The 25,777-nt window shown below is 39.2% G+C and overlaps 1 protein-coding gene across 1 annotated transcript; it reads left to right on the forward strand.

Annotated features, from left to right (window-relative positions):
• The first annotated feature begins 57 nt into the window (after nt 1–57).
• Nucleotides 58–25,224, forward strand: PTTG1IP2 (PTTG1IP family member 2). The gene is made up of 7 exons (XM_071428967.1): nt 58–266; nt 1,742–1,794; nt 4,149–4,257; nt 6,901–7,015; nt 10,519–10,584; nt 16,816–16,862; nt 23,657–25,224. Exons 1-7 carry the CDS (start codon nt 152–154, stop codon nt 23,704–23,706), a joined length of 555 nt encoding a protein of 184 aa, XP_071285068.1. The 5' UTR covers nt 58–151; the 3' UTR covers nt 23,707–25,224.
• The last annotated feature ends 553 nt before the right edge of the window (nt 25,225–25,777 follow it).

Here is a 25,777-nt window from a genome sequence, read left to right on the forward strand (position 1 = left end):
CTAGAACGAGGAAGGCGCGGCCCGGCCCGTGCCCCGCCCGCTCCCGGGAGGGCCGCGCCCCGCCCCGAGCCCGCTCCGCCCCCGGCACTGGCGGCGGCTGCGCGGGGCCAGGTCCCGGAGCGAGCGGGTTCTGTCCGGTGCCCTCCCGGCCATGGAGGCGGCGCGGCGGTGGCCGCTGTGGCTGCAGGGCCTGGCGCTGCTATGGGGCCGCGCCGTGGCGGGGCTGGAGGAGATCCGCACCACGGTTCCGCCGTCGCCGGCGCAGGGTAAGGAGGGGCGGGCGGCGCGGCGTCGCTCCCTTCTCTGCCCAGGTGCGGCCGTGCGGCCTTCCCGGGCGGGCCTGGCCGGGGTCCGCGCTCGGCCCCGCGCCGGACAGAGCGGCGCGGCGGCGGACACGGGCTCGGGCTCGCCCGAGGCCTGTAGGGGCCCAGCGGCGCCCGGAGCGCCATGAGGAGAGCTCGGGGCTTGCCGTGGTGCTGTCCCCGGAGCGCCATGAGGAGAGCTCGGGGCCTGCCGTGGTGCTGTGTCCCGCGGGGTCCCGTGGGCCGGGAAGGAGCAGCCCGCTCCCGGCCGAAGGACGGGCTGATGGCGCTGGGGTTTGCCCGCCTGCGAGGCCCTGGGGATGTCTGACCTTAGCACGGAGACAGCAGTCACAGAATCACAGGAGCAGATTGGAAGGGACCACAGTGGTCTCCTGGTCCAACCTCCCTTGCTTAAGCAGGGTTATCCTAGAGTACACAGTCGCCAGGGTTTGTTCAGCCCTGGGAGATAATAAGGAATGTGGCTCAGGAGAAGCTGACGGAGGTGCCCGTCCCTTCCTGTTCTGTTGGAATCATTTATCTCTTTGCTGCTTTTAGCAGTCGGGTGGTGAAGCTCCTCCGCTGATTTAGTTGCCGCCAACAGATGTGACCACAAAGGTGTGTGTCAGGTTGGCTGGCGTCAAATGTGGGTGTCTCAAGTGCACCTTGACAGGTGTGTCTAGATCCCAGCTAGAGGTGTTGAATTTCCTTTAGTGAAGGGTTTATACTTGAATAGGGAGCCTCCAGTTTTTTGAGACAACTAACTTGAAGCAAATTAGCCTTACTAATTGATGCTCAGAAAGCATGTTTGTTTGGGTGTTTGAAATCTCACACTGGAAAAGTAACGAAGTAATTTTTTTAATAAGCATGGTGGTACTCCATGTTGAAAACTGTTGGAAAATTTTTGAGTATAAACTGAGAACAGTTTCTGAACCTGCTTCTCTTCAGTTGTTTTTTTTTGGTACATGGGCTTAACAGCACTTAGGCTGTGAATTGGTACCTGTAACAATTTAATTGTTACTAGATTAACTGGTAAGGGGGTTTTCTATATGCATATAAAAATTAAAGATGAATATACTGGTACATAAAATGCATTTAATGTTTAGTATCAAAAATATTTAATAGTTAATTATGAGAAGAAAACATTGAAATATATAGTTGTTTCACAAGCAACTCACTCTACCTCAAATTGACAACTTGTTGTGACTAATGCTCCATTTGGAGATCTTTTCCTGTGTCTGAGGTGGAACTTAAATGTTTTTTATCTCTGTTTGCTGCAATTCTCCTGGAATGGAATTACTGAGATTTCATTACTTCAGTCAAAATTATTGCTTGTATCTAGGATTAGGAAAAAAAAGCTTAAATATTGTGATAAATGCTTGACCTTTTGGAATAAAAATAAGTATATAATCTCTGTATTTTGGTTTTGTTCATTTTTCTAGCATGTTCAGCATTTTCCCAGAAGTCCTGTGAAGAATGTCTAAAAAATGTTTCGGTAAGGTATTTTAACATCTTTTTTGATTGATAAGAATTTCCATTTTATATGAAATCAAACTGTTAGGCTTTCTTAGGCTGCTTGTGACTTATTTAAGTGATAGAATCAACTGATGTGTTGCTTCCCATCTGTCACACGTGATGCCAGTGTGCTTTCCCTTTGCCAGGGTTGCTCCATGGTTTGCTCACTCAGGGTGTTCTGTGCTTTGTCTGGAGAGGACAGACCGAGTCCAGGCTTCCAGTGTCAGTGTGTGCTCAGGGCTTTTACAGCTCACCTGAGCAGGTTGATTTTGCTGCTGCCTCAGACTCATCCTCATTTTGTGGACAGCACTTGGTTAAATGTCCATCTAATAAACTCAGTCTCAGGCATTTAAAAGGCCTTGCTTTTCTTGTGTTGTTCTAATAATGCACAACATTTATTTGCGAATTAATGCAAATGAACTGGAAGTGCCTTTCTCTAAAGATGCTGCAAGAAGTGCCTGTAACTGAGGCAGGGTGTGCTGGTCCCTCCACTGACTCTGTGCTGGAGACTGCCAGGCTAAACCACTGTTGGTAGCAAAGTGTATTTCCAATGAGATTGCAATAAGGGAGACATTTAAATGTTAGAATTTGTGTCTGTTCTTTGCTAAAAACTTCTTTAGCTCTATGATAAGGATTGTGATAGGCATGCAGAAGGCATTAGTCCCTGCAGAGCAGAAGTGAGAGATTATTTCAAATTCAAACTTCAGATGTCACTGAAAAGAAACATTTCAGGAGTCGTGAAGTTGCATATAAGTTTCCATTACTGGAAAACTTTTTCACCAGGGAAGACTGAGAAATATCTGAACTTACCTGCTTCTCTTATGCATATTTTGGCTTTAAGGGAAAAATATTAATTGAATTGTATTGGTGATCGTGTTTTGTCAGATTCTTTTATCATTGAGAATGAGTCAACTGAAATATTTTCTTGTACTTCAGCCTCTGCTCCAGCCAGTAGCTGTGTCAGATATTGCCTTTTGGGTTAGACACATTTTCAGTAGTTAGATGCAGGAGTCTCTGTATCAGAGGGATACAGCTGGCCTTTCGGGCTCCCAGTTGTCACCAGCAGTGTACAGTCATTTGGACTAGAAGAGACCTCATGAGCCACCTAATCTAGCTTCCTACTCAAAACAGGGTCTACATTATGTTCAGAGTTTTAACAGTGACTTTTATTATGCCCCCTATTGGTTACTATTTTTGAACTGTTAATTCTTATTAAATATTTGAACCACAAAAAGCATGTTCTCATCTAGCATCCATAATTAGAAGGACACAGTTTTTGCAAAATAAATTCTCTTTTCTTAGTTTTTTTTCTTGATGTGTCCTTATGGGTATGTTTAAATTGTACAGTCTGCCAGCTACAAAATAGTAATATATTCTTCTTTTGTCCACGCTTTTCAAGAAAGCAGAATCTGCTACAAATGGTTTCCTTTGTATTTAATGTTTTGTAATCTATTAAGAGCAAGATAACAGGCTTTGTGTAATTGAGGATGTATGGTAGAGATGTTCTTGATAGTACTGTTAGATAAAGCATAGTTCCTGGCTGAACTCTTTTTATAATGAATCCTAAAAAAACATGTCCTGTGAGAGATTCCTATTGCTGTTATTCAAAACTATTTCCTTGTTTGAGTTGTGTGGTAAATGATTTCTGAGTAAGTATTTATTTTAACAGATGAAAACCGGAACCTAAGCTTGATGCTTAGAGATGGCTTCAGAAGCAGAAATGTTGTGCTGTAATTTTATCTATAATACACATAAAACTTGAAATTTTAAAAATATCCAGATATGTGAACAGATATGTGCAATTAAGATACACAGAGTACTTTGCAACTCAGACTGGATGAGGCTGTATCATTCATTACCTTGCAGCAAAAGCTCCTGCAGACTTTAAAGAATTCTTTACTATTTTCTTTCTGTTGATAATCAAATGGAAGGCTGAAGTAAGATTATAGGTATATTTTTATTCCTTAAAGATATGAAGTGTTTTAAAATTCAGCAGTCTGAACAGTCAGCAGTCTGATTTTGTGTTTTGTATTTGTTAATTCCAGTATTTTTAAACCTAAAGCCATTTTACCCTCAAGTATGCAGAGTACCTCAATATGTTTCCAGATATTTTCAGGCTAATGTTACTTGTAAGTACAAAATGTTCTTATTCACCATTCAGTTTAGGTTTTACTGAGAAATTGCATGAGGACTTCTGTAGACTGTTGAAGACAAAGCACTTCCATTTCTCTAGTATTACATTCACATGAGAAGACTGTCTTTGTAGTGGTGCACTAAATTGTTAACTGTTTTTGAAGATTATTAATTTGGGCTTTTTTTGTTTCTTTTGCACAGTGCCTTTGGTGTTACACCAACAGCACATGTATTGATTACCCTGTAAGAAGTATTTTTCCGCCATCTTCATTGTGTTCTCTCTCAAATGCTCGATGGGGAGTTTGCTGGAGTAGGTACTAATTTTACTTTTTCTGTAGAGAATTATTTATGAGTATGATTAAAGTAAGCTTGCTAGAGCTGTTTCCTTATAATTTATTTGGAGGTTCAGGGTGAGGAGGCAGTGGTTATGATTTGGAGCCATAGCCCCAATCAGTGTAGGGATGGTGATGCAATGGCTTTAAAGCATTTTTACTTTATTTAAAATTTTTGAAAGTGTTGGATGATTTGTCTAGATCCACAGTTCTATAATATTCCAATGGCAGCAGTGAACCAATACCACAGGAATAGAGTCACACAGAAATTCTTGAATGCTGTTTTTGCTTAAACAACTGAAATAACAGTGAAATTGATGGGTACCAAAGGCAATGTAGATGAGGTTTAAAAGGAACATGCATGGTGCCACTGTGGGTTGTAATCCTGCATGGTGTAGTTGTTCTTCAGTTTCTATTTGCTGTGCATGTTTTACTACAAAATACACGACTGAGCATGTGCTGCCATCAGGGTGAAATATTTGGAGGTGTTTTTGTACTAATGTGTGTACAGATCTAGATTCAGACTAGACTGGAACAGAGAACACCTAAGGCATGGGAAAGCTTCTTGTGTGAAGCAAGAGTACAGCTTGAGTCCAGCAGAGCAAAGACTTGCTGCTTTCTGTGTGTTTGTGCATGGACACCAGGAGGCTAAAGGACAAAAACAAGTGGGGGTGAACGATCAGTGACACTGTTGACCGAAGAAAGTTACCATGCTTAAGGCAGAGAGATTTTGCAGCAGTCTAAATTTAGGGTAGCAGAAGTAGAAGATTGCTGTTAAAGTGGAACATGCAAGTTTCTGAACACTGCCACTTAATGACTGCTGCAGAGTGACTAGATGAAAAAGTACAGGTGAACTTTATCAATTCTATGTTCTTAGAGAAAGGCTTTGTGCTTTGTTTTCTGAGAACAGGCATTTGTGCTTAAACTTTTGTTAGAGTTTTTTAGGGTATGATATGAATATCATTTCAGTGATAAAACTCACTTTTAAGAAAACTGGGCTTGCAGTGTTGTAGTAAAGGCTTTTATTATGAAATGTTTAGCAGACTTTTCTGGAAGTGTGGAGGGCTGACTCTTGCCAGTATCTGAGTACTCACAGAGCTGCTTGCTTCCTCCCTCTCTCCCATGGCCCCAGTGGGATGGAGGAAGAAAAAGGAACAAGAGCAGAAAACCTCCTTGATTGAGATAAGGACAGTTTAAAAAGGGAAGGAAAAGGAGGGAGAAGAAAAAAACACAATTTTTTTTACCACCCCTCTTAGGCAGACATGCTCAGCCAGTCCTCAAACAATAAGTGCCCATTGGAATTGCTCTCCCCTTGGAAGCCAGTTCTGCCCTCCATTTACCCGTCCTTTACCTCAGATTTTTTCACTGATCGTGACATTATCTGGTGGCCAGTTAGGCTCAAGCCTGCTGTCTGCATCCCCCCCTGACTTCTCTCACTCTCTTGCCTGTGTCCAGCCCTCCTCACTGGGGGGAATAGAGGGAAGGGGGCAGGGAGGAGGTGGGAAAATATTTTGGTGCTCTTCAAGCCTGTTCAGCAGCAGCTGAAACATTGGTGTGTTACCAGCATGTTTGAGCCAGAAATCCAAAACCCAGCATCAAATGAGCTGCTATGAAGTAAGTTAACACTCTCAAACACACCAGGTAGAGAAACACATTCTTTTCTACTGATACTCAGGGTGGTCTTGACAGTTTACTGCTGCTGTGGAAATGGCTTCTATGTTCTGTGCCATTTGTGTTTCTAAATTGACTGTAGCTTAAACATAGAATGAACACTTCATAATGGAGCACATTCTCAGTAAAAAAAAAGTAGAAAAAAAAACCCCAAACCAAAACAACAAAAACACCCTCAAATATGCATTTTCCTTAATAGGTTTTTTACAAATTACAAGCAGCAATATGCAGTGGGGTTATATGGGACTGTCACCTACAAACACAGCACAAAAATTAATTAACTTGTGAAGGTGATGGTGATGTTGTTTTTTTTTCTTTTAGCAAATAAAATTAAGAGATGAATGTTGTTCACCATTGCTGAAAATGAAGGTGAACAGTGCAGCTTTCAAAGTCAAAAACAAATTACTGGCTTCCAGTTACAATTTTATATGAATTTCATGTGTTGACAGATTATTAATCAGAGTGAAGTGAAGAACTTGTGTGTAATACAAAGTAGCTTAGTTGTGTTGGGTGTTTTCATGAATAGTAAGCAGATGAAATAGGTACTGTTGCCAGGAGTGTAGACTGAAAACTGACAGTCTTTTCCTTCACTTTAATAGGTCCAAAAACCTTTTTTGCTTCAGTTAAGTAGTATACTTTTGAAAAAAAATAAATTTTGTTTAAAACAAATCTTTTGAAAAAGTTTTACTTTATGGGATGAAGTATACTTCTTTGTAACTTGTAGGGAGTAACAGAATGAGATATGTGGTTTTACTTAATGTCTATTCAGTGTAGATTATTCATGATAGCAAAGTTTTAATGTGGTATACTGCATTTCATCTGGGGTAGTTCAACAGAATCGTGTTTTGCATATAGGGATGAACAAGCATGTGGGAAGGAAGGGACAAGTTATCAGAAAGATAAATGTTACTGATGGAGTCTAACAAGTTGAATATATTCATGTTTTTCAGTAAACTTTGAGGCTTTAATCATTGCTATGGCTGTGGTAGCTGGACTCATTCTGGTGTCACTCACAGTCTGTTGCTGTTACTGCTCTTACTGCAGAAGGCGTTCCAGGAGGAGGAGGTAAATGCATATTTGTTTTCTCTACCAACACTGGGTCCTGGTCTTCCCTATCTACCTACAATTTTTACTCTCCAGTATACTAAGAATATTTTCATTTGGAAGCAGTTTTGATCACTTTGCTTTATTTGTTTGAGAAAGACAACAAGATAAGAGATATTTAGTGACAAGTAGTATGACACTGGAAATGATGCTGGAATGACACTGAAGTGATTTTTCTAGTGGTAACAGCACTGATGTGTCTGACTTCAGGTAAGCTGTTGCTTTACATTTCTACATTTTACACTTTCTTATTAACATTGGACATGAAATCTTTCAGTGACCAAGTAAATCCTTGCTTCTTCTGATAATGGTGTAAATAATTTCTTTCAAGGCAAGCTCATGGTACAGCAAAAATGGACCAGGTGAGTAGAAAGTAACTGAGCAACAATGTCCTATATGGCACTTGGTATCCATCTTTCAAAGTTGCTCTAGGATCTGTCAGCAGTCAGTATATAAGGGATTAGCTGTCTTTGCCAATTCAAAAAGATATTCTACATGTAAAATAATACTTCTTTGGTCTAAGATACTAAGAATAATTTACCTATTTTCAAGGAAAGTAGTACTGCAAAAATTAAATGTTCTTGAGATCTTGGAGAACTTGTAGAATTTTTTTTAAACTGACTTCTCTGAGTAGCTAATATTCTTAAAAGGAGGGAAGCAGTTGATGAGTAGCTAAAATAGGTATGTCAGTACTGTGGTGTGAAGTGGGACACACAACATGCTTCCCTTTATCACTCCAGTTTTAAAGCTTTCTGGACAGTGTAGTTTCAGCTAGCTCTGTTCTTTTTGTCTTTCAGTACTTCTTGTATGAGTAAAATGGCAACCTTATTTCTTGGTTTGAAATGATTCCTATATTTTTTAAAATACCTTTGACTCGCTCCTGTTTGAAATTTGGTTTTGTTTTTTTTAAAAGAACTTATGTAACTGTACATTGCTTAGTGCTGACCTTAAAGCCAGAGAAATACAGTACATCTGTGGCTTTAAAGAAATGTGAAAATAATTGTAAATAACACCTCATTCTTTTCTTTCTTCCCTGAGAAAGAAGTGTGTACCTGTTCTGTTGGTAGGCTGGTATACCAAATCTGCCCTAGTGCAAAAATGAATACTCTTTAGACCTGTGCTGATAAGCCCTGGAGATGTAAAGAACAGGTTTAGATCTTACATAAGATCTGCCAGCATCCTCTGCAGAACAACTGAGTAGGCCCCTGTAGCTGACATGTCAGCAAATAAAGCTTGAATCCTGTGAAAAGAGATATTTGTGCTGGACTTCAGTTTTAGTAGCTAAGTTGTCAATCCATACTGTAACATCTAATTCTAAAACTAGAGGGTTAGTTGAGAGTCATCTTATGCCAAGACTCCAAAGGTGTCAAGCTTAATCTTGTGACCCTTAGAGGATTTAAAGGTCTTGTCAATCTGGGGTCCAGCTTATTTCAGGAGGAGTCAGAATGTGTTATTACACTGAAGCCTGGTACCTTATTTGCTTTAAGCCCAGTGGTTCTCAGCAGGAATTCTTCTGCTGTCTTCTTCCTTATTTTTGGGGACTCATTTTCCACAAAAGAAACTTTTTTTTTTGTGTGTGAATAGGAGGAAGGAAGGGTTGTGGAAATGTAGTACTGGATCTGTTTAGCTGATTCTTTTTTAGATGTATCCTCTGAGCTCTAAGGTGTAACCTTGTTTTGCAGAAGTGTCAGTGTTTCTTTAGGGAGTTCTTCAACTGTGGTGTTTTAAGTGTTTGAGAAGCCTGAACTTAGGTTTTCCTTGAACACAGAGAATACTTAAATGCATCATCCCCCATATCAGTAATGCAGTTGGCTCATCTGTGTCTGTCTTACCCCAGGAATTCTAGCAATATTGGTGCATAGGTTTTATTTTTATCCTGTGATTTTGGACTTCTTAAGGTCTGCTTCCTTGTACTTGGCAGTTCCATGAACAGCTATTATTTGTGAAACTACTAAATAGACTCTCATGAACTTCAGTTATCAACCATGCTTTTATTTGTATAATCTCAAACTTTCTGAATTTGGAAGAACAATTCATTCCAAGTGTCCAGAAATCAGAAGATACTTAATACTGTTTAATTACAGGGAAGAAATGTATTTTCTGAATCATACATCAGCATTTGATTTATTTTATGCTTTCATATTTTGCAACACCAATTGTGAAGATTATTGCATAATTATAAGATATGGAGTCTCCAGTAAAGCAGTTTTACAGAAGGGTGCCCAAGAATGGGAGCTTTTAGTCATGCTGGACATGCTGATGTGGAGAATTGATTTGTTTTCCAAAAGAGTCTAACATTGTTTTCAAATAAAAGTGACCTGTTGCATGTGTTTCCTGCTCCCCCAAGATTTTTTTAATTCTTTAGGTGGAAAAAGCTGGAACTAAGAAATTTGTTTCTGAAACATTGCATGGACTTTTAAGTACTGGCTTGCATTGAAATAACTAAAATGTTGAGAGATATATGGACTGTTTGAGCACATGGAGGAATTGAGTTCATATTTCCAGAGCTGAATGTGTCTGAATTTTGTGTATTAAAGCGTTTGACATGCTGTAATTAACCACTGGATGTCACTCTTGCTTAACTTGGATCTTGGTGGCTGCAGATGAGTGGTAATGCTGCTTAGGTGTATTAATATTGTAATTATTCAACTCAGACATCTTCAGAACTTTATTCCCTTTTGGAAGGTGATTAGCACCTAGCAGTTGTCCATTTACTAATTACTAATTAGCAAGCATGGCAGTTGTCCATTTACCAATCCTGAAGAATCGTCATGAATTCTGTCAGGGAAGAACTAACAGAAAAATGGTTTGACAATTTGCTTTAGAGTCCTACAAGTCTTACACAGTCTGTCTAATGGTTAAGTGAAACTGAGCTTTCTGCAAGGCAGGACACAAAGCTAAAGTGCAGCAGAGAATTCAGTAGAGCATATCTGCACAAGCACAGCTCAGATGTACTGTGTAGGTTCAGCATTTCCCAGAATCACACAGCTGATGCTCAGGTAAATCCTTGCTCGTTCCAGAACAGACTCATTTCCTGGGGGCAGCTTGAGATTGGATAGTAATGGTTGTTGGAAAGATAAATTGTTCTGGCATCAAAGGCTTATGAAGCATCAATCATCTTCCAAAGGACAAAAATGGACTTAACTGTGCACAAGCAGAACAGTGACTCTTAAATGGGGTGTGACACATGGGGAAAAGGGCAGTTAGGAATCCTGCTTCTGGAACAGTCTGCATCCTCTTCCTAAGAAGCTGTAAATAGTTCTGTGGAGGCTGAAGGGCATATTACTGCAATGAATAGAGCATTTGGATATTATAAAATGTGAAAGGATAAATTCACAAACTTGTAAATCAAACTTACTCAGCTGTGAAATTTTACATGGCTATGAAGTAGTAAATAATGATAGATTAGCAATAAAGTTGCTTTTTCCTCCTCTTATGCTTTCCTTCCCTCATTTTTCTAACAGACTAGAGGAAGAAGAGGAGCAGCTAGCTAGGAAGAGAGAGGAGAGAAGGCTACAGTCTCTTCAGAGGTAAGTCTTGACAGCTTGATCTATAGCTATACACTTCCTGATGATGTAGGAGTATTCTGCCTTTCTAAGAAATACATGGAGTACTAAACAAAGAGGCATTGTGATGTTAGGCATGACAGTGTCAGGTTTTTACCAAACAGAGCTTTATTATGAGATTGATGAACCTGATTAGGAGCTGTATTGCTGTAAATGAACAGGGAGCAAACAAGTTGATGCTCAGTGTGGCAGGTACCATGACTGCTCTGTGCATCATTGCAAGGTAATGACAAACATTATCCAAGAAGAGAACAGATGTAAATTTGTTTTCATAAACATCTGAATTTGTTAGCTGAAAGTGGCAGACTTGAATGTGCATCAAAGGGTAAGAAATAGGTGTCCAGTTCAGGTAGTATGCTCACACACAGTTTCTCAGATAAGTTATGTTGAATATTTGCAATGGATCAGAAAAAAGGGGAATTCTCTACTTGTTAATCCAGTTATAACTAGTCACAGCACAGTAGGCCAAGTGCTAGTATGAACAAGATCTTTCTCCTATAATGCTTTTGTTTCTTTGTAAAGAGGAGGGAACCAGTTAGGAATATCAACAGTTTTTTGTATGCCAAAACCATGTACCTTGTGATGAAATGTACATCCTTAATCATGCTGCTTTGTTTAGTTAAGAGAGTACTTACCCGTGTTTGTTATAAAGCAAAGACTTCTGACTACGTGCATAATGGGATGATTGTGTTCTGTAACCTTTCCACTGTGATTTGTGTATCAGCTTGGTACAGTTAATCTGTAGGAAGTCTGATGCATCTGGAGTGTAAGGTGTGCTGTGCACACACCAAGCAAGTGGTGCAACCTAGAGCTAATATCAACTCCATTCTTGAATTCAGCCTAGGAACAGAGATCACTGGGAGCAGCTGCTTTGCCAGAATGATTCCTGCAGCCTTATTTAGAGCAGCATTCCTCTTTCCCAGCTTGTCTCAGGAGTGCGTCTGTGAAACAGAAACTGCTTTAATTGCAGGAGCTTAGCAGCAGCCCTGGGGTGTTTCTATGTTCTGAACATGCATACCAATTGTGTGTGTGGCTGGGGGTCATGGGAAAACACGAGGAGTAAGCCACTTCCAGCACCTAGAGCACCTCACCCTACCCACTGCCTGCTTCCTCTAGACCTTTGGAGAATGAATTGCTACTAGCAGGCTGTAGAACAAATTAATATTCTCAACAACCCATTTTTGACAAGCAACCTGCAGAGGAAAACACTGCCTTGTACTGTGTAGTCCTTTCTACTGTGAAGTTTTCACATAGTTTGTGAAAATAGCTGAATAGATGTTCAGATAAATATCAGATAAATGTTCAGATAAATATGGGAGGAAAATAGGCACAGCATTGACCTTGTGTCTATCTGGCTTTGTTTTTTTCTTGTCATCTTACATGTTTGTTTTTTCTGTGGGATACAGCTACTTCAAATACAGCTTAATCGGCTCGTGTATGGTTCATATCAGTTGGCAATGAAAGGTGAAGAGGACTAGCCTGAACTTCATTTCATGATTCCATTAGTGAATGGTAAAAACAAAGCAAGGAGGCCTGAGTTCCATAGTGTTCCATGGAAATGTTTTTTGTGGAAGGTTTAAGATGATTGCAGCACCTAGTATTTTCTGTCTTTCAGGTACACTGTAAAAGTCTGCTTTTTAAGTTTTATACTTGTTTGCATTGAAATTCAGTTAATTATGGATACTTTAGTGTCTCTTTGGAAGATGCATGTTAAAGTGAAAAGTAAGGGTAATTATGTTGGCTTTCTACTTGTCTACACAAGGCTGAAAGTAGCTGTCAGTTTACTGAGAGGGTTGAAAATCACTGGTGATGGTTTGAGTTTGCACTTATAGGGAGGGACATAAAGAGAAGGATGTCTGGAGTTCAATTTTGGACTTAAAACAGGTATCTTATTGCATAGCTTTAGTCCTTTATTTGACTTCATCATCTCTAACATGGAAAATCATTTTTAAGTATAGCATTGAGTAGTGAGTCTTTCTATACACTCAATTATTTACAGCTTCAAATACATGGTATTTGTATTTTAGGTTAGATTTATATAATTTATAAATAATTACTTATTTTGGAAGTTTATAAACAAATGCTAAGCAATAAGATCTAGTGCCAAGTATAAATTGATAGAAGGAAGAACAAGGAGAGAGGCCAGGGAAAGAAAGGATGGCAGTTTATTTGTGAAGAACCAAGTATGGAAAATTATTATGTGAATTGTTAGTATTGGGAAAAATACTTCCTCAGCTTATGGCAGTGGGGACAGCTTGCATGAGAAGCCAAGACTTCAGCATGTATAAGATGGAGTAATAGCAGCAGTGTTAAGAAACAACCAACTCAGAAGACTGAAGTGACTTGAGCTGATCATCATGTGAGATGTGGGTGGTACAGTAACTCTGGGTGGCTGATTCAGGGACTGCCTGTTCAGAGCTGTGTCTGGTTCCTCTGGCATGATGTGTACCTAGGCCTTATTTACTGAGCAAGGATTTACTCGTGGGTGAAGTGATGCCTGTCAGTTTGAATGTTTCACTGATATTAATGGTTTTACCCTTCAAACTTAATTAGATGTTTGGTGGTTTGTTTTGAATAGCCTAGGGAAGTATCCCTAACCTTTCTGAGGTTTAAAGCCTACACAGCTTGATTTTGCACCATCCCCTTCTTAAGCAGGTGCTTTCTGAATTCAGAACTGATTCACACTGGCTGCTGAAGTACTGAGGTTTCAGTTGCTGAAACTGCAGCAATGAGTCTTCATTATTTCAGACAGGATATGCAAAACAAGGAAGAAATGCCATTAGTACCACCTGTAATAAACTTGGTTTGAGCTCACAAACTATACAATAGAAGGATTTAGCTTTATGTTGGAGAAGGCTGCTTTAAGCAGAATTTCTCTATTCTCTTCCTGAGATCCCTTGCCCCATATAATATCTTCCTGTTATGTACCACAGAAAGCAGAAATCCTGTTATCAGGTTACCTTCAGTGGGTACATTTGTCTCCTCTTTTTTCTGTTCTCTTCAATGTCTCAATCCTGACTTTGTTCTTCTACATGAATTTCATTCCCCTGACTCTCCAGCCTCCATTACTGCATTTTGGCCAGGTTGCTTTGTTTACAATGCTGCCCGGGCTTAATAATGCAGGGGGTTGTAAGGGACATGGGTGTCTCTGGGAAACAGTAGTGGAAGCTTTTGAGTCTGTCTTGTTTGGTTTTTCTCATTGTGCTTTATCTGCATGCTTTCCCAGAAGTGCAATTGCTGGAAAAGGCCACTTCAACCCTCAGCTCTGTAGGAAGCAGGATAATTGCTTCTGAGGACACACAGGGTCTGATTAGCAGTAGGAATTGTTTGGAGGTGGAATATGCATAGGGCAGATGGAATCTTTGGTGAATTAAGCTGTCAGTGCTTAACAGCTTTCTGCTGAATACGTGCAAATTGGAATCCGGCAGAAGTCACAACTTGTCTAACTGGGTTGAATTTTGACAGGGGGTAGCAAAGGGTGCATTTTTTTTTTTTTTTAAGTTTTTGTTAGAGGAACTTTTTTTCCCAAATTCCATGTCTTTTCCTCAAGATACATAGATCCTGGCTCATACTCATTAAGCAGTTGTGTTTTTTGTTTGTTTTTTAAAACAAGCAAAATAGATCCTTCCTTTGTAATATAGGAAGCCTATCTGATAAAAGATGGAATTTTTTCCATTTAAACATATTTCATTTTTCCCCCCTTCACCTTTGCAAAAGGGAAGGAGAAATCGACTCAACAGACAGTTGGTTTATGTGAATAATTTAAGTTTGTCAATATTAGATACAGCCTTAAAAACAGTCTTATGGTCAGACAACATAAAAACCAATTTATATTTAGCACAATATTTTAATTTATTCTCTGCATGGATGCCATGCAGGATTTTAGAAAGCAGTAGTTTTCACTTACACTTGCTATACATCTTAAGCAAAATAGTAAAACACCTTTTTATCCTTTTAGTGTGACCATGTTCACAGGGGTTCTTGGATGAGGGAAGGGACGAGAATGTTGACTCCATGATCAGAAGCCTTGATTTATTATTTTATGATATATATTGTCATGGTTTAACACTGGCACAATGCCAGTGCCCCCATGAAAATACCTTCTCCCTGGTTTCTGCTGTGAGATGTGACCAGGAATAAGCAAAGCAGGCTCTTACTTAGGGAAAAAAAAAGAACTAGAACTTTATTAACTACTCTACAACTACAGATAAAATGAAACACACACACTGGGAAAATGAAAACCTCACAAATGCATTTCCTCCTCCCCCCACCAAATTTCTAACACAATACATTTGTTTCTCAAATCACCAACTCTCGGTCCAGCACCACCCTTCAAACAATCAATCCTCAGTTCATCAAGAGGAGAGGAGTCCTTCTTGTGCCATGGGCTTCCCCTGGAAACACAATCGAAGCCTCATGTGTTCCTGTGTCACTTGTGGCACCGCCCGGAGTACATCTGCCGTGGTGACTTCTTCCTTTTCATGTCCAGTGCTCTCACCACTGAACACGGACCAGAACTGCTTCTAGGGTTGTCTTTTAAGGATGCTCTGTCCCGATCCAAAAAAAGGCACAGTCTCTCCTTTGGGACACCTGTCCCCACAATCTCTCCTTTGGGACACCTGTCCCCCCCATATTTTTTCACCCCCTGGGGCCGAGGGGCATCAACACTGAACCCTCTTGGTTCTGAGGCCATTGCCTCCCCCTAGAATGCAGTCTCTGTATCACAAGGAACATGGTTCTGTCCATGGCTATACAAAAAGAGTCCAGCAAAAGCCACTCCATCATCTCTTCCCACTAGGATTCTTCTCTACTCTTCTACTATCTCTCACTCGCCCAGACCTCTCTCACACTGGCCCATTTCCTTTTTCATCTTCCACTCTATCTTCTAGGAAAGGTCAATGTTCTGTGAAGTTCTCATTTTCCAAAAAGGGGTTAAAAGCTCCTACAAGCGGCCGGCTGAACCCCCCCCCTTCTCCTTCCCAGCCGTGCTGCCGGCACAGGCCCATGTTTATCAAGCTTCAAGGTTACAGTCTCAGGCAGCGGCTCTTTCTCTCTCTCTCTCTGTCTCTCAGGGGGGGCTGCCCGATGCCTCCCGGTGTCTCTCTCTCTCTTTCTCTCTTCCACCCTTCCACCCCGGGGCTCAGGCCTACCTCTCTCGGCCACATGGCTTTTCCCCTCCCCCTGCCCAGCCAGCAGCTGGGCCGGGGGAGAGACCCGAACTCTTTCCCGCCGGAAACCCAAGAGGGCCCTCCCAGGGGAGAGCTCTGCTTTTAACCCCATGTTCTCAGAGGCATGTCCATGTCCCAATGGCCAGGTTAAATGCCAATATTAAAGTCTGAATATCCATTGGCCAAAAACACAGCATCCCAAAAAACACATTTCCTGTCAAACCACCACATATATATATTACATTATGACTATACTAAAAAGAAAAAGAAGGACAGGTTTTCCCAGATGCTAACTAAGCTAAGAATAGAAAGGAAAAGAATGACAACAAAGGCAGCTCTCTCGGACTCTGTCTGAGATAGCTTGGTCCTTGATTGGCCATTAATTATAAACAGCCAATATGGGCCAATCACAGGTAGACCTGTTGCATTCCACAGCAGCAGATAACCACTGTTTACATTCTGTCTCTGAGGCCTCTTAGCTTCTCAGAAGGAAAAATCTTAAAGAAAGGATTTTTAGTGAAAAGATGTCTGCAACACTTTTAGAATTATTAAATTGAATTAGTATTTCAAAGTATGTTCTGTGCAAAGCTAAGTTTTACAATTATGCTCCCTGCTTGAAAGCATTAAGGAGTGTTCCAGTGTAGAGTAGTGCCTTTTTTCTTATGTATAGATGAACACCTCAGTGTGAATGGGTGCATATATGTGGATGCTTTACTTCTACCTAGAAAAGAAAAGTGTTTCTTTTTATTGTCATACATCTTATGTTCACATTAAATTATGTTGATAAGAATTTGTGGTAAGTCTTATAGACACAGTGTATGTAAATACTTACAGATGAAGTGTAAATAGAAAGATAGTATATATATATATAATAAATATATAACTGCTAAGTGTGATTTTTTTTTTAAATTGTATGTGATTACTAGTACTAATGTAAAAAATGCTGATGTCCTTTTTGGATGTAATTATAGTTTGCTTACAGCTCAAAAGAGTCTGAATGTTCTTCTGATGCCTTTATTTCTTGTAGGAAACATGAAAGAAAAATGAAGCATGATGAAATACGTAAGAAGTATGGTAAGTATCATCTTGTTTTGATACTCTGCCTAAGTTGATTCCTTTTCCCTAATGATTGTTAAAATTCACAGCAGAAATAACCTGTTTTATGAGCAGCAGAAGTAACCAAGCCCAGTCTTCTGCTGATGCCTGTCTTCTGACACCTGATTCTAGCATGTTTATGCTCCTGTTCTCTTCCTGCACTAACTGTCCAACTGGTCAAGAAGACAGTGTGCTTGGGATGGGAACTTAAATATATTGGTTAAAATAAGTGTTTTGTTCTGTCTGTTCCTAAGTAAGAAGACTGAGTTTGGGGGCTTTTTTGTTTGTTATTGAATGTGATAAATCAGCCTACTTGAACTTTGCTGCTGGAGTCATGGCTATTGAAGGAGGACAGACTGACTGACTAGTAGATAGCAAGCTTTTTAAATCAAGCTTGAAAAAGAAGGGTGGAGGATGCAGCCTAATGTAGGGATAAATTATTTTTTTCTTTGTTTTTAAGTGGAGCTGTGGTCCAGTTGTAGAAGAATATCACATCACAAGACTGTAGGACCTGCTGTGTTGTGTAGGGAGCTCTTATTATGTAGGCTTGTCAGTGCTTGCACTTTTCATTTGATTTGTTCATAGGGTTAACAGTACTGTGTATTCAGAGACAGATCTGCTAAAACTGCTGCATTTTTTATTATGCAAATTGCACTAATGTCAGAGAAGGTGTTTCTAGGGGTCTGAACAATCACTCAGAGCTGTTGATTTTCATCCTCTTGTTAAACTGATTGGCAGAGTCTAGGAATGCCTTCATGAATCTGCAGCCTGCCCTTTGCCTGATGCAGAAGTGATACAGACAAACTCTGTAGGGAATTCTCTGCCTGGAGAACATTTGTAAAAGAATGATCCTTTGCTGGAATGGAGGAAAACTACACTGTGAAGCTTGAGCTACTGAGGAAAGAATGTTGTGGAAACTGGAAGTAATTTTTGTTAAACATCAGTCAAGGAAGTTCTTCTGTGGTGTTTTACAGGAAAATTAACCCTGTATCTCAACCACAGTTCAGTATCAAGAGTTGTTTGAGTGGTTGACAACAATAGTCCAGATGTGACAAAAGCAAACAAAATCCAAGCACAACATAAAACAATACAGGCTTTTTGTGATTGTTTCTCCTTAGAAGAGACCTGACAGTCAATCTCAGCAAGTTGGAATCATTGGGAACGATCTGGTGAAGCACTTAGGGCAATGGCTGTGTCCTTACAGTAACTTGCAGCACTCAGTGCAGATGGACCTTTGCATCTCTGGATGCAGCCCGGATGCAGTCCTGGGTGCAGAATTGCAGTTCCCATATCAGAGCCCTGCACTGGGGTTCAGGGGTGTGAAGCTGCAGAATTGCAGTTCCCATATCAGAGCCCTGCACTGGGGTTCAGGGGTGTGAAGCTGCATTCAGTTATGTTCTGCTTTGAAACCAGTTCATTTGTCTCTGCATGGCCGTACATTTTACTGAAGACAGTTGTCTGTTCAGTGCTCTACTTCCAGAGCTTTGTGGGGTTCTTTGCTGGATCTTGTTGGAGTACTTGAGTTCCCTGAAATTTAAAACTGTGTAATGCAATGCCTTGAGAATACAGACATAAAAGTCAATAAATCAAGTATTGCTTGTAGCTATACTGTCCACAGTCATAGGAGAGCTACGTGTCATTTTGCCTCCACTATCAATGAATAAATGAGAAACAAGTTCATACATTCATTGGGTTAATGGAAAGTGTTCCTTCTTGTAAGAAGTCAGACATACTCACTTCTTTCTTCACTTAGGTTTTGCAATGCAGCTTACCTGCACAAGATTGCAATTGGACTATGAAACTTAAATTTTATTAGCAAATTTCCATATAAAGTTTATTGACAGGTTTGCTGTATTGCCAAAACAAATATTAATTTATATTATCAGATACATCAATTTAAGGCCTGGAATCTCATGGTTAAATTTTGTTTTAAAGAAAAAATTTAGCTCTCACATAACATAATTAGCACATCCTTAAAGGATGTATGTAACTGAGGAAAAATTAAATACAAAATATGTATAAATTTTGAAATTCAAAAATATAATTGCTTTTGAATATAAGGGTTGCATTGTGATAATAGACAAATGGTGGTCAGAATAATTCCGTGAGACTTGCGTCTTCTGTCACATTTTTTACTGTCCAGAAAATACAGATGTTAGTATATTAAACATAATCTAATAAAAATTGCTGCAAATAATTATGGAGGCACTAGATTATTTTGCACTCTTACAGACTGCAGAGAGGATTCTCAGTTAAGTAGGCATGGATGAGTGGCAGAATGACAATGACTTTGTTAACCTGACTGTAGATAAAGATGATGATGCCCAAAATTTCAGTATTTGGTTGGCTTTAAGGGAATGCCTTTTCCCATTTCATCCCCAGCTTTCCATACTCCATTTAAATGGTAATTACACATTTATAATGCACTGCAGGTGTCACTCTAGCCACAATCCTTTGGGAGCATTGGAAGCAATAGAGAGCTTTAGCAACCAGGAGTACACACTTTCAATTGTTTCTTTGTTGCACAATTTGATAGTATTTTTCATTTGCTCACATATATGAATGCAATATGATTACACAAATTATATGTTGACTCTTAGGAAAAATTTAAAGTAGAATTCGGAGTACTTTGCAGCTTGTGTAGTACACAAAGGAACTACAATTAATTCCTGCTGCATTTGCTTCTATTGTGTGTTCAGTATAGCATTAGTGAGAAGCTGCTTTATTATTTATTTATTTGAGGATTTTGCAAAGTATTAGTGGAAGGATTTTTTTCATTTAATTTTTGCAAAATGATTATCATTTCATTGCTTTAGTTCTGCAAAGGTTTTGATTAGCTATTTTAATGATATATAATCCTTTCTTTTTTATTTTATGTAAGGCTTTGGTTTTTATATTCAGTAGTTTATGACGGTAAATGTTTCTTCTGTTCAAAGTAGATACTTTGTCTTCACCTTTAGTGTTCTGAATGCAAGGCAGGAGAACCTTACATTGCCAAAAAGTGAAAGCTATTTAGTTTATTTGTTAAGAATACAGTTGTTAATATGGGGGTCTAGAAATAAAGAGGAAAAGTTTAATAAGGGTGAAGACATGCAGCAAGCTAGGTTGGTTTTTTTGTTTTCAGCTATACACAGTCTCGTGTAAGTATTTCAGTTGTTAATTCTCTTTTTTGGGCAGTGTTGATACATGATGAGAGTCAGATCTCAGTGACTGGGAGCATGCATAGTTAGTATACAATATAAATGAATATGCTGGAAAGAGGTATTAATTTCTTTTGACCATTGTTTTGTCATTTCATATTTACTAATATGCTTCATTGTTTCCTATAAACTGATGAAAGATACTTTACTATACCTTTCAAATTTTTGAGTGTTTCATAGATACTGCTAAGTAGGTCAAATACTAACCTCAAAATGAAGGTAAATAGAAGTAAGAATTTTAAGTGACCTGTGTGCCAGTATTTAAGTTCACCAGTGACATGCAATGGACTTGATTGCAAACAAGGCTCCTGAAGATGCAAACATCTGGTTTCTCTGAACCCCTGAGGGTAAATGACAACTTGGGTAGTGGCTCTCATATCAGACAGGAAACAGTGGAGAGACAACTCCTGTCTGGTTCCAGGCAGCAGCAGAGCTTCAGCTGAACCAGATGTGCTGCCCCATTAGCATGGGCTGCCAGCTCCTCAGAGTGGCACTGGCAGGGCAGCTGTGGCAGCTGACTGAAGGTTTTTGTCATGCTCCCTTTTTTGTATGTCTCCCCATATAGTTTTTTCCACTTACTGGAGCCTGATACTTCTTCAGTAAGAGTTGGTGCAAGTGATGAGCTGCTGTCTCACTCCTCTTATGTAATCTTATGATGTACTTAAAATTATGAGGATAAAAGAAATTTAATGCTAGATGCAGGCTTGAGAGCAAGGCTGAAAGCAAAGTGTATCAGATATTGTAACCCCTGGTTATCCTCATTTGGAAGGAGGGCTTGCCATTTCTCTTGGAGTCCCTTTTTCCTGGGAGATCAATTTCTGAAGTCAGAACCAAAAATATTCACACTGGATTGACCCATAGTTCTTAAAGCCTATTTAGTTTCAGTATTTTGTGATGAAACAGGTGAGAGTACTTTAAGTTAGGCATATTAATTCCTGATTGGTGTTGATTAGATCTGTTCATTCCTAAACATAATTCAGTAAAATTAAAGCAAGTACTACTGGGAATTGCATATGGAGTGAGAAGTAAAAATGACACATTCACTTGAAATATGAGGATTAGTTTTCTAAAATGGCTTTTAGCTGAGTATTTTGGGGCAGGGGAAGAGGAGAGTATATTCACTCCTCAGAATGATGTAGGAAAGGTTTATCAGGATTCTTACATGATCCTTTGGTTAATTTGAAATTGGCAGTACTGGATGTAGAAAATCATTTGAAATCCATTGGGTTTCAGCTGTTCAAGCTGTAAAGAACAGTATCTAGTGGTTTACTGTGCTACTTTCAGACCTGTGAAGTGTTGAGTATGTGTCCTGAATGAAATAGCAAAAAATATAATAAGCACTTGCCAGACTCTACAGAGAAAAGTCTGCAGCCTATGTTCATTTTGTCAGGGAATATGGTACCACATCTTGCTGCTTTGTGGAAAGCTTCTTGAAGTTAGGTGCATTTATTTCTAAATGGAACTTAATGAGTGCAGGGAGTTTATGCAATGGTAATTGTAGTAATAGTGGTAATTTCCAGTATTGATGCTGATTTTTGTTAAATGTGTTTTGTGTTTCAAAGGGGTGAAATACAGGAGTACTGCAATTTTTTTTTAAATTGGACTACTCAGTTGTGTTTCAGGTAACTAAATATATTAGGAGCCATATATCCTAACTGCCAAAGTATTATCAAGTCTGGAGGAAGGGTGGGAGTGGTGACAATCTGGTATTAAATAAATGTTTCTTCTCTCTTTGGGCTGGGGTTAAATTAATGCAGGAATATTACCTGAAGGGACTGAAGGTTGAATGGCAGGCCAAGGATAAGAGAGGATTTTCTATTGCTTGTTAGTTTACTTGACAGCTAGAATAGACATAGTGGACATAACAACTGCTTGTTTAAGTGCATGAAAAGTAATACTAAAATCTGAGAAGTAACCACATTTTAGAAGCTTAAAATATATAAATTTCAAAATCTGAAAATATTGTAGTTTATTTTTGGCAATTATATCATCTAAGCACATTCTTTTTAAGCAAATGCTTAATTTTTGTTTATTTATTTATTCTTCCAAAAACAATTATAGAAATGGATAGTACCTCTGACACAAGGTACTATACCAGGTAAATAGACTATGTGTCATGTTACCTGGCTGAAGCTTTAAAGATGTTACTGGCTTACTCCTTGGACAAGTAGGGTCATATATATGAGGGATAGTTTGGATATTAACATTTTGCAAGTTGACTGCGTGTAATCTTGTTTATTTGAGTGATTATAGGACTTGTCATATTTATTCTTTATTCCAAATATTTACTGTTCCCTATCAGGTAGTTAGTGGCAGTAACTGATACAGTAATCAGCCCTGAGCAGTTGTGCTGCTTGACTGGCATCTTAAAATAACCTGGCAGTTCAAATGAAGCTCACCAACTGTACAAGGTAGGCAATAGTGTAGTCTGCCTCCAGCACCATTAGGTTTTGACTTCCAGATAAAACTGTGAATGTTCAATATCTGTGTGCAGGTACATGTGGAAAGAGGTACGGTGTGAAAAGGACTGAGAGGAGTTTTTACAAGGTTTGGCAGTGACTAGAAATATTTTTTTCATTATTGTGAATCTGAACATTTGTGATTTGGAGTTGCTCAGCTGCACTGTCCTCTGTCTCCACACTTAGACAAATGAGCCATGGAAGAGTCCTTGTTACACATCAGTAAAAAAACCTTGGCAGAAAAGATAGCAATAGTGTCCTGTCCTTTCATAGCATAAGGTCAGCCTCTGCACTCTTATAGGACTCCTTTATTTTCAGTCTCCTGCCTACCCCAGCTTTAAAGTGTGGTTTAAAGCCTCTTTGAAATTATTTTCTGTGTGGCACAGTGACTGCTCAGCTAACCTATACAGAGGATGCTCTGCATATCCAGGCACTCAGCATAATTGGATGGCTTTGCAGTGCTTGCTGTGACAGTATTCTAGTATAAAGTCATTAAGAATCTTTGTGAGGGAAGCATACTGTAACTTGGATTAAGTGATGCTCTCGTTCTGGTCCCTGGTGGTTTTAGTGCACATGAGAAGTGATCTTCATTTTTTCTTAGAGATTATTGTCCTGTTGCAGATAAGCTGTAAGTGGCTGAATGTGACAGATGGTTGGGTATAATTGAAGTAGAACTAAGTCAAAGTAGCAACATCTTACATTTTAAAAGAATGATGATCTTATAGTCACTTGCATTTATAAACTGGCCACTCGGAATCTGTTCTTCTTGAGACATCTCTATACTTGGATTCTTTTCAACTTGACTCTCATAAGTGCATTTTTTGGGGTATACCTCACAGATGAGAAATGGTTTTTCTGTAATAATTTTTCATAGAGAAATCTTCTCTCCCTGCTAAATCATGAAATACTTATTTGTTATTATTGTCTGAGAAATAAGAGTGCTTAAGAAGACTTCCAATTTATTATAGTACTTGACTGTCTGGGTAATAGAGCAGTTATTACAAGAATTGCCTTTTGGATTTGTTACATGCAGTTACCAATAGCAGTGAAGTCAGTAACTCAGAGTTTTTCTGTAAAAAGAAAATGATAACTGTAGTCCCATTTTGTTTTACAGGTCTTCTCCAGGATTCTGATAACCCTTACAGCAGATTTGAGAATGAATGAAGATGAGCACCTTCCACAAGAGCTGTACTCCAGAATCCAGGAAGACAGTTTGTTTTCATTAGCCCTTTGTGCTCTTTCACTTTTGGTTTTTTCTCTCCAAAGTGTTTTTTCCTCTCCAAAGTGTTTTTTCTAGTTGTAAAACTAGAAGCAGCTAAAGACTTTCTGAAATAACATGTTTCTATCTCCTACATGTATGGAACTAATTTTCCATAAATGTTTTTTGTTGTTGAAATGTTCACTGAAGTTTATCCTTCCTCTTCTTAAAATCTATATTTTATTACTTGACTTAGATGGTTAATAGTCACAATAGTATGATTTTGAGTTCAGTCTTACCTGCTACTTAAAGCAGTTGTTCTCATGTTCCCAAATAGAGATTTTTATATATATATATATATATAACAAAAAGCAACATGGAAGCACAGCTCCACATAGCAGAAGTAGTTGATGAAAAATACATCATGCATATTCTTGTGGGTGGAGATTCTTTTGCCTGGAAAAGCATCTTCCAAGAGTGTAATGTGTAAGGGCTGACAGAGAGAAGCATATTTGTCTTTGAATAATTAAATTCAGTTGTGGGAATGTTAATATGTACTTCAAATACAGTTAGCAAAATTGGAGGAAGGTTGATCTTGAAACAAACATAGTTAGGTGTTCCTAAATTTAAGAAACATCAGCCTGTGTGAGCACTTTCTTCTGCAAACTTAATGTATATTGAAAAAAACAATAGTATAAAGTTGCCCAGATTCTGCAGTTTACCAGGGCTGACCCTGGCCAGCAGCTGAAGCACTGCCCAGCTGCTTCCTCCCTCCCTTGGGGGGATGCAGGAGAGAATGGGAACAGCAAAGGGTTGAGATAAAGGCACAGTAGGAGAAGGAGGGTACAGGGAACAAGTTCTGCCAAGGCAATTGCCACCTCTCAGAAGCAGACCTCTGCCCAGCCTCCCCTCCAGTTGTCTTGGTGAGCCTGGAATAGGATCAGTTTGGGTCAGTTTGGCCAGATGTGCCAACTGTGTCCTCTCCCAGCTTCTTGCTCCCCCCTGGCCTTGTTGCTGGAGCAAGCAGAGTGGGGGAGAAATGAAACCTTGATGCTGTGCAAGTAATGCTCAGCAAAAGCCAAAGCACTGGTGTGTTACCAGCACTATTCTTGCCACAAATCCAAAGCAAAGCAGCACCATAAGGGCTGCTATGAAGAAAGTTACCTCAGTCCCTGCCAGAGCCAGTACAATAAGTAGGCAGTATTTTTTTTAACCTTTTATTGTTCTTTTGGTATTTCCATGATGTGATTTATTTCCTGTCTTACTTTTCATAGAGGTGTTTCCTTGAGCACTTTTAGTAGCTTACCAGTACGATGTGACAAGCAAAGAGCTCTTCTGTCCCCCCAGTCTAATGTTCTTGTTTATTCTGCACACTTTAAATCATCTCCCTTGCTGTTTATTATCTGTTAAACAAATGTACAGTATTGAAGATGTTGGTGTTATTTTTGTCCACATTCCTAAAATAAACTCTTTAACATCTTGAATCTTGAATATGAATCTTTAACATCTTGAATATGATTCTGTTTACTTCTGTTGTTCCATACCATTTTAAATTAACTTGGTTTAAAAGAAGTTTCTGAGTATGACTTTGGAGAAGGAAAAAAGTGCATCTTTGCTGGTTGTCTGTGGCAGGAATTAGATCATGCCTGTGGGTGAGGATGTAAGTTGCCATTCCTTGCAGTGTCTAAGAACCTGCTTAGGTTTAGTAAATAACACTTATCACTGGTTTTGGTACAGTGTTCTTTCACTGGCTTTACCTCTTCATACTGTTTCTCTGTACAGTTTCTCAGAAATTTATATAAAAATAGGTTTCCTACTTTCTGAATCTGTATTGTAATTAGTGTTAATGAAATACTGGTCTGTTTTTTCTTTTTTCTTTAACTCACATTTAGTGCTTTATTAGTAGGCACTGTGTTTAATTTCATGTTTCTTTATCTGTCAGCCATTGTCAAATCTGAAGTATTATTCAAATGCCTGTCTCAGAAGAATGATGGTCTGTGATAAGAGTGAGTTGATAGTGTGGAAATGAAACATGCT

This window comes from Agelaius tricolor, unplaced genomic scaffold, assembly GCF_023055355.1.
Source record: "Agelaius tricolor isolate 1412-34295 unplaced genomic scaffold, bAgeTri1.0.p SCAF_6, whole genome shotgun sequence".
NCBI lineage: Eukaryota > Metazoa > Chordata > Aves > Passeriformes > Icteridae > Agelaius > Agelaius tricolor.

Excerpts from the sequence above, each read along its gene's own strand:
- PTTG1IP2 (XM_071428967.1), top strand. The coding sequence starts at position 152 with ATGGAGGCGGCGCGGCGGTGGCCGCTGTGGCTGCAGGGCCTGGCGCTG. Across the intron at positions 267-1,741 it reads TCCGCCGTCGCCGGCGCAGG|CATGTTCAGCATTTTCCCAG; the intron begins GTAAGGAGGGGC and ends TCATTTTTCTAG. Across the intron at positions 1,795-4,148 it reads AATGTCTAAAAAATGTTTCG|TGCCTTTGGTGTTACACCAA; the intron begins GTAAGGTATTTT and ends TCTTTTGCACAG.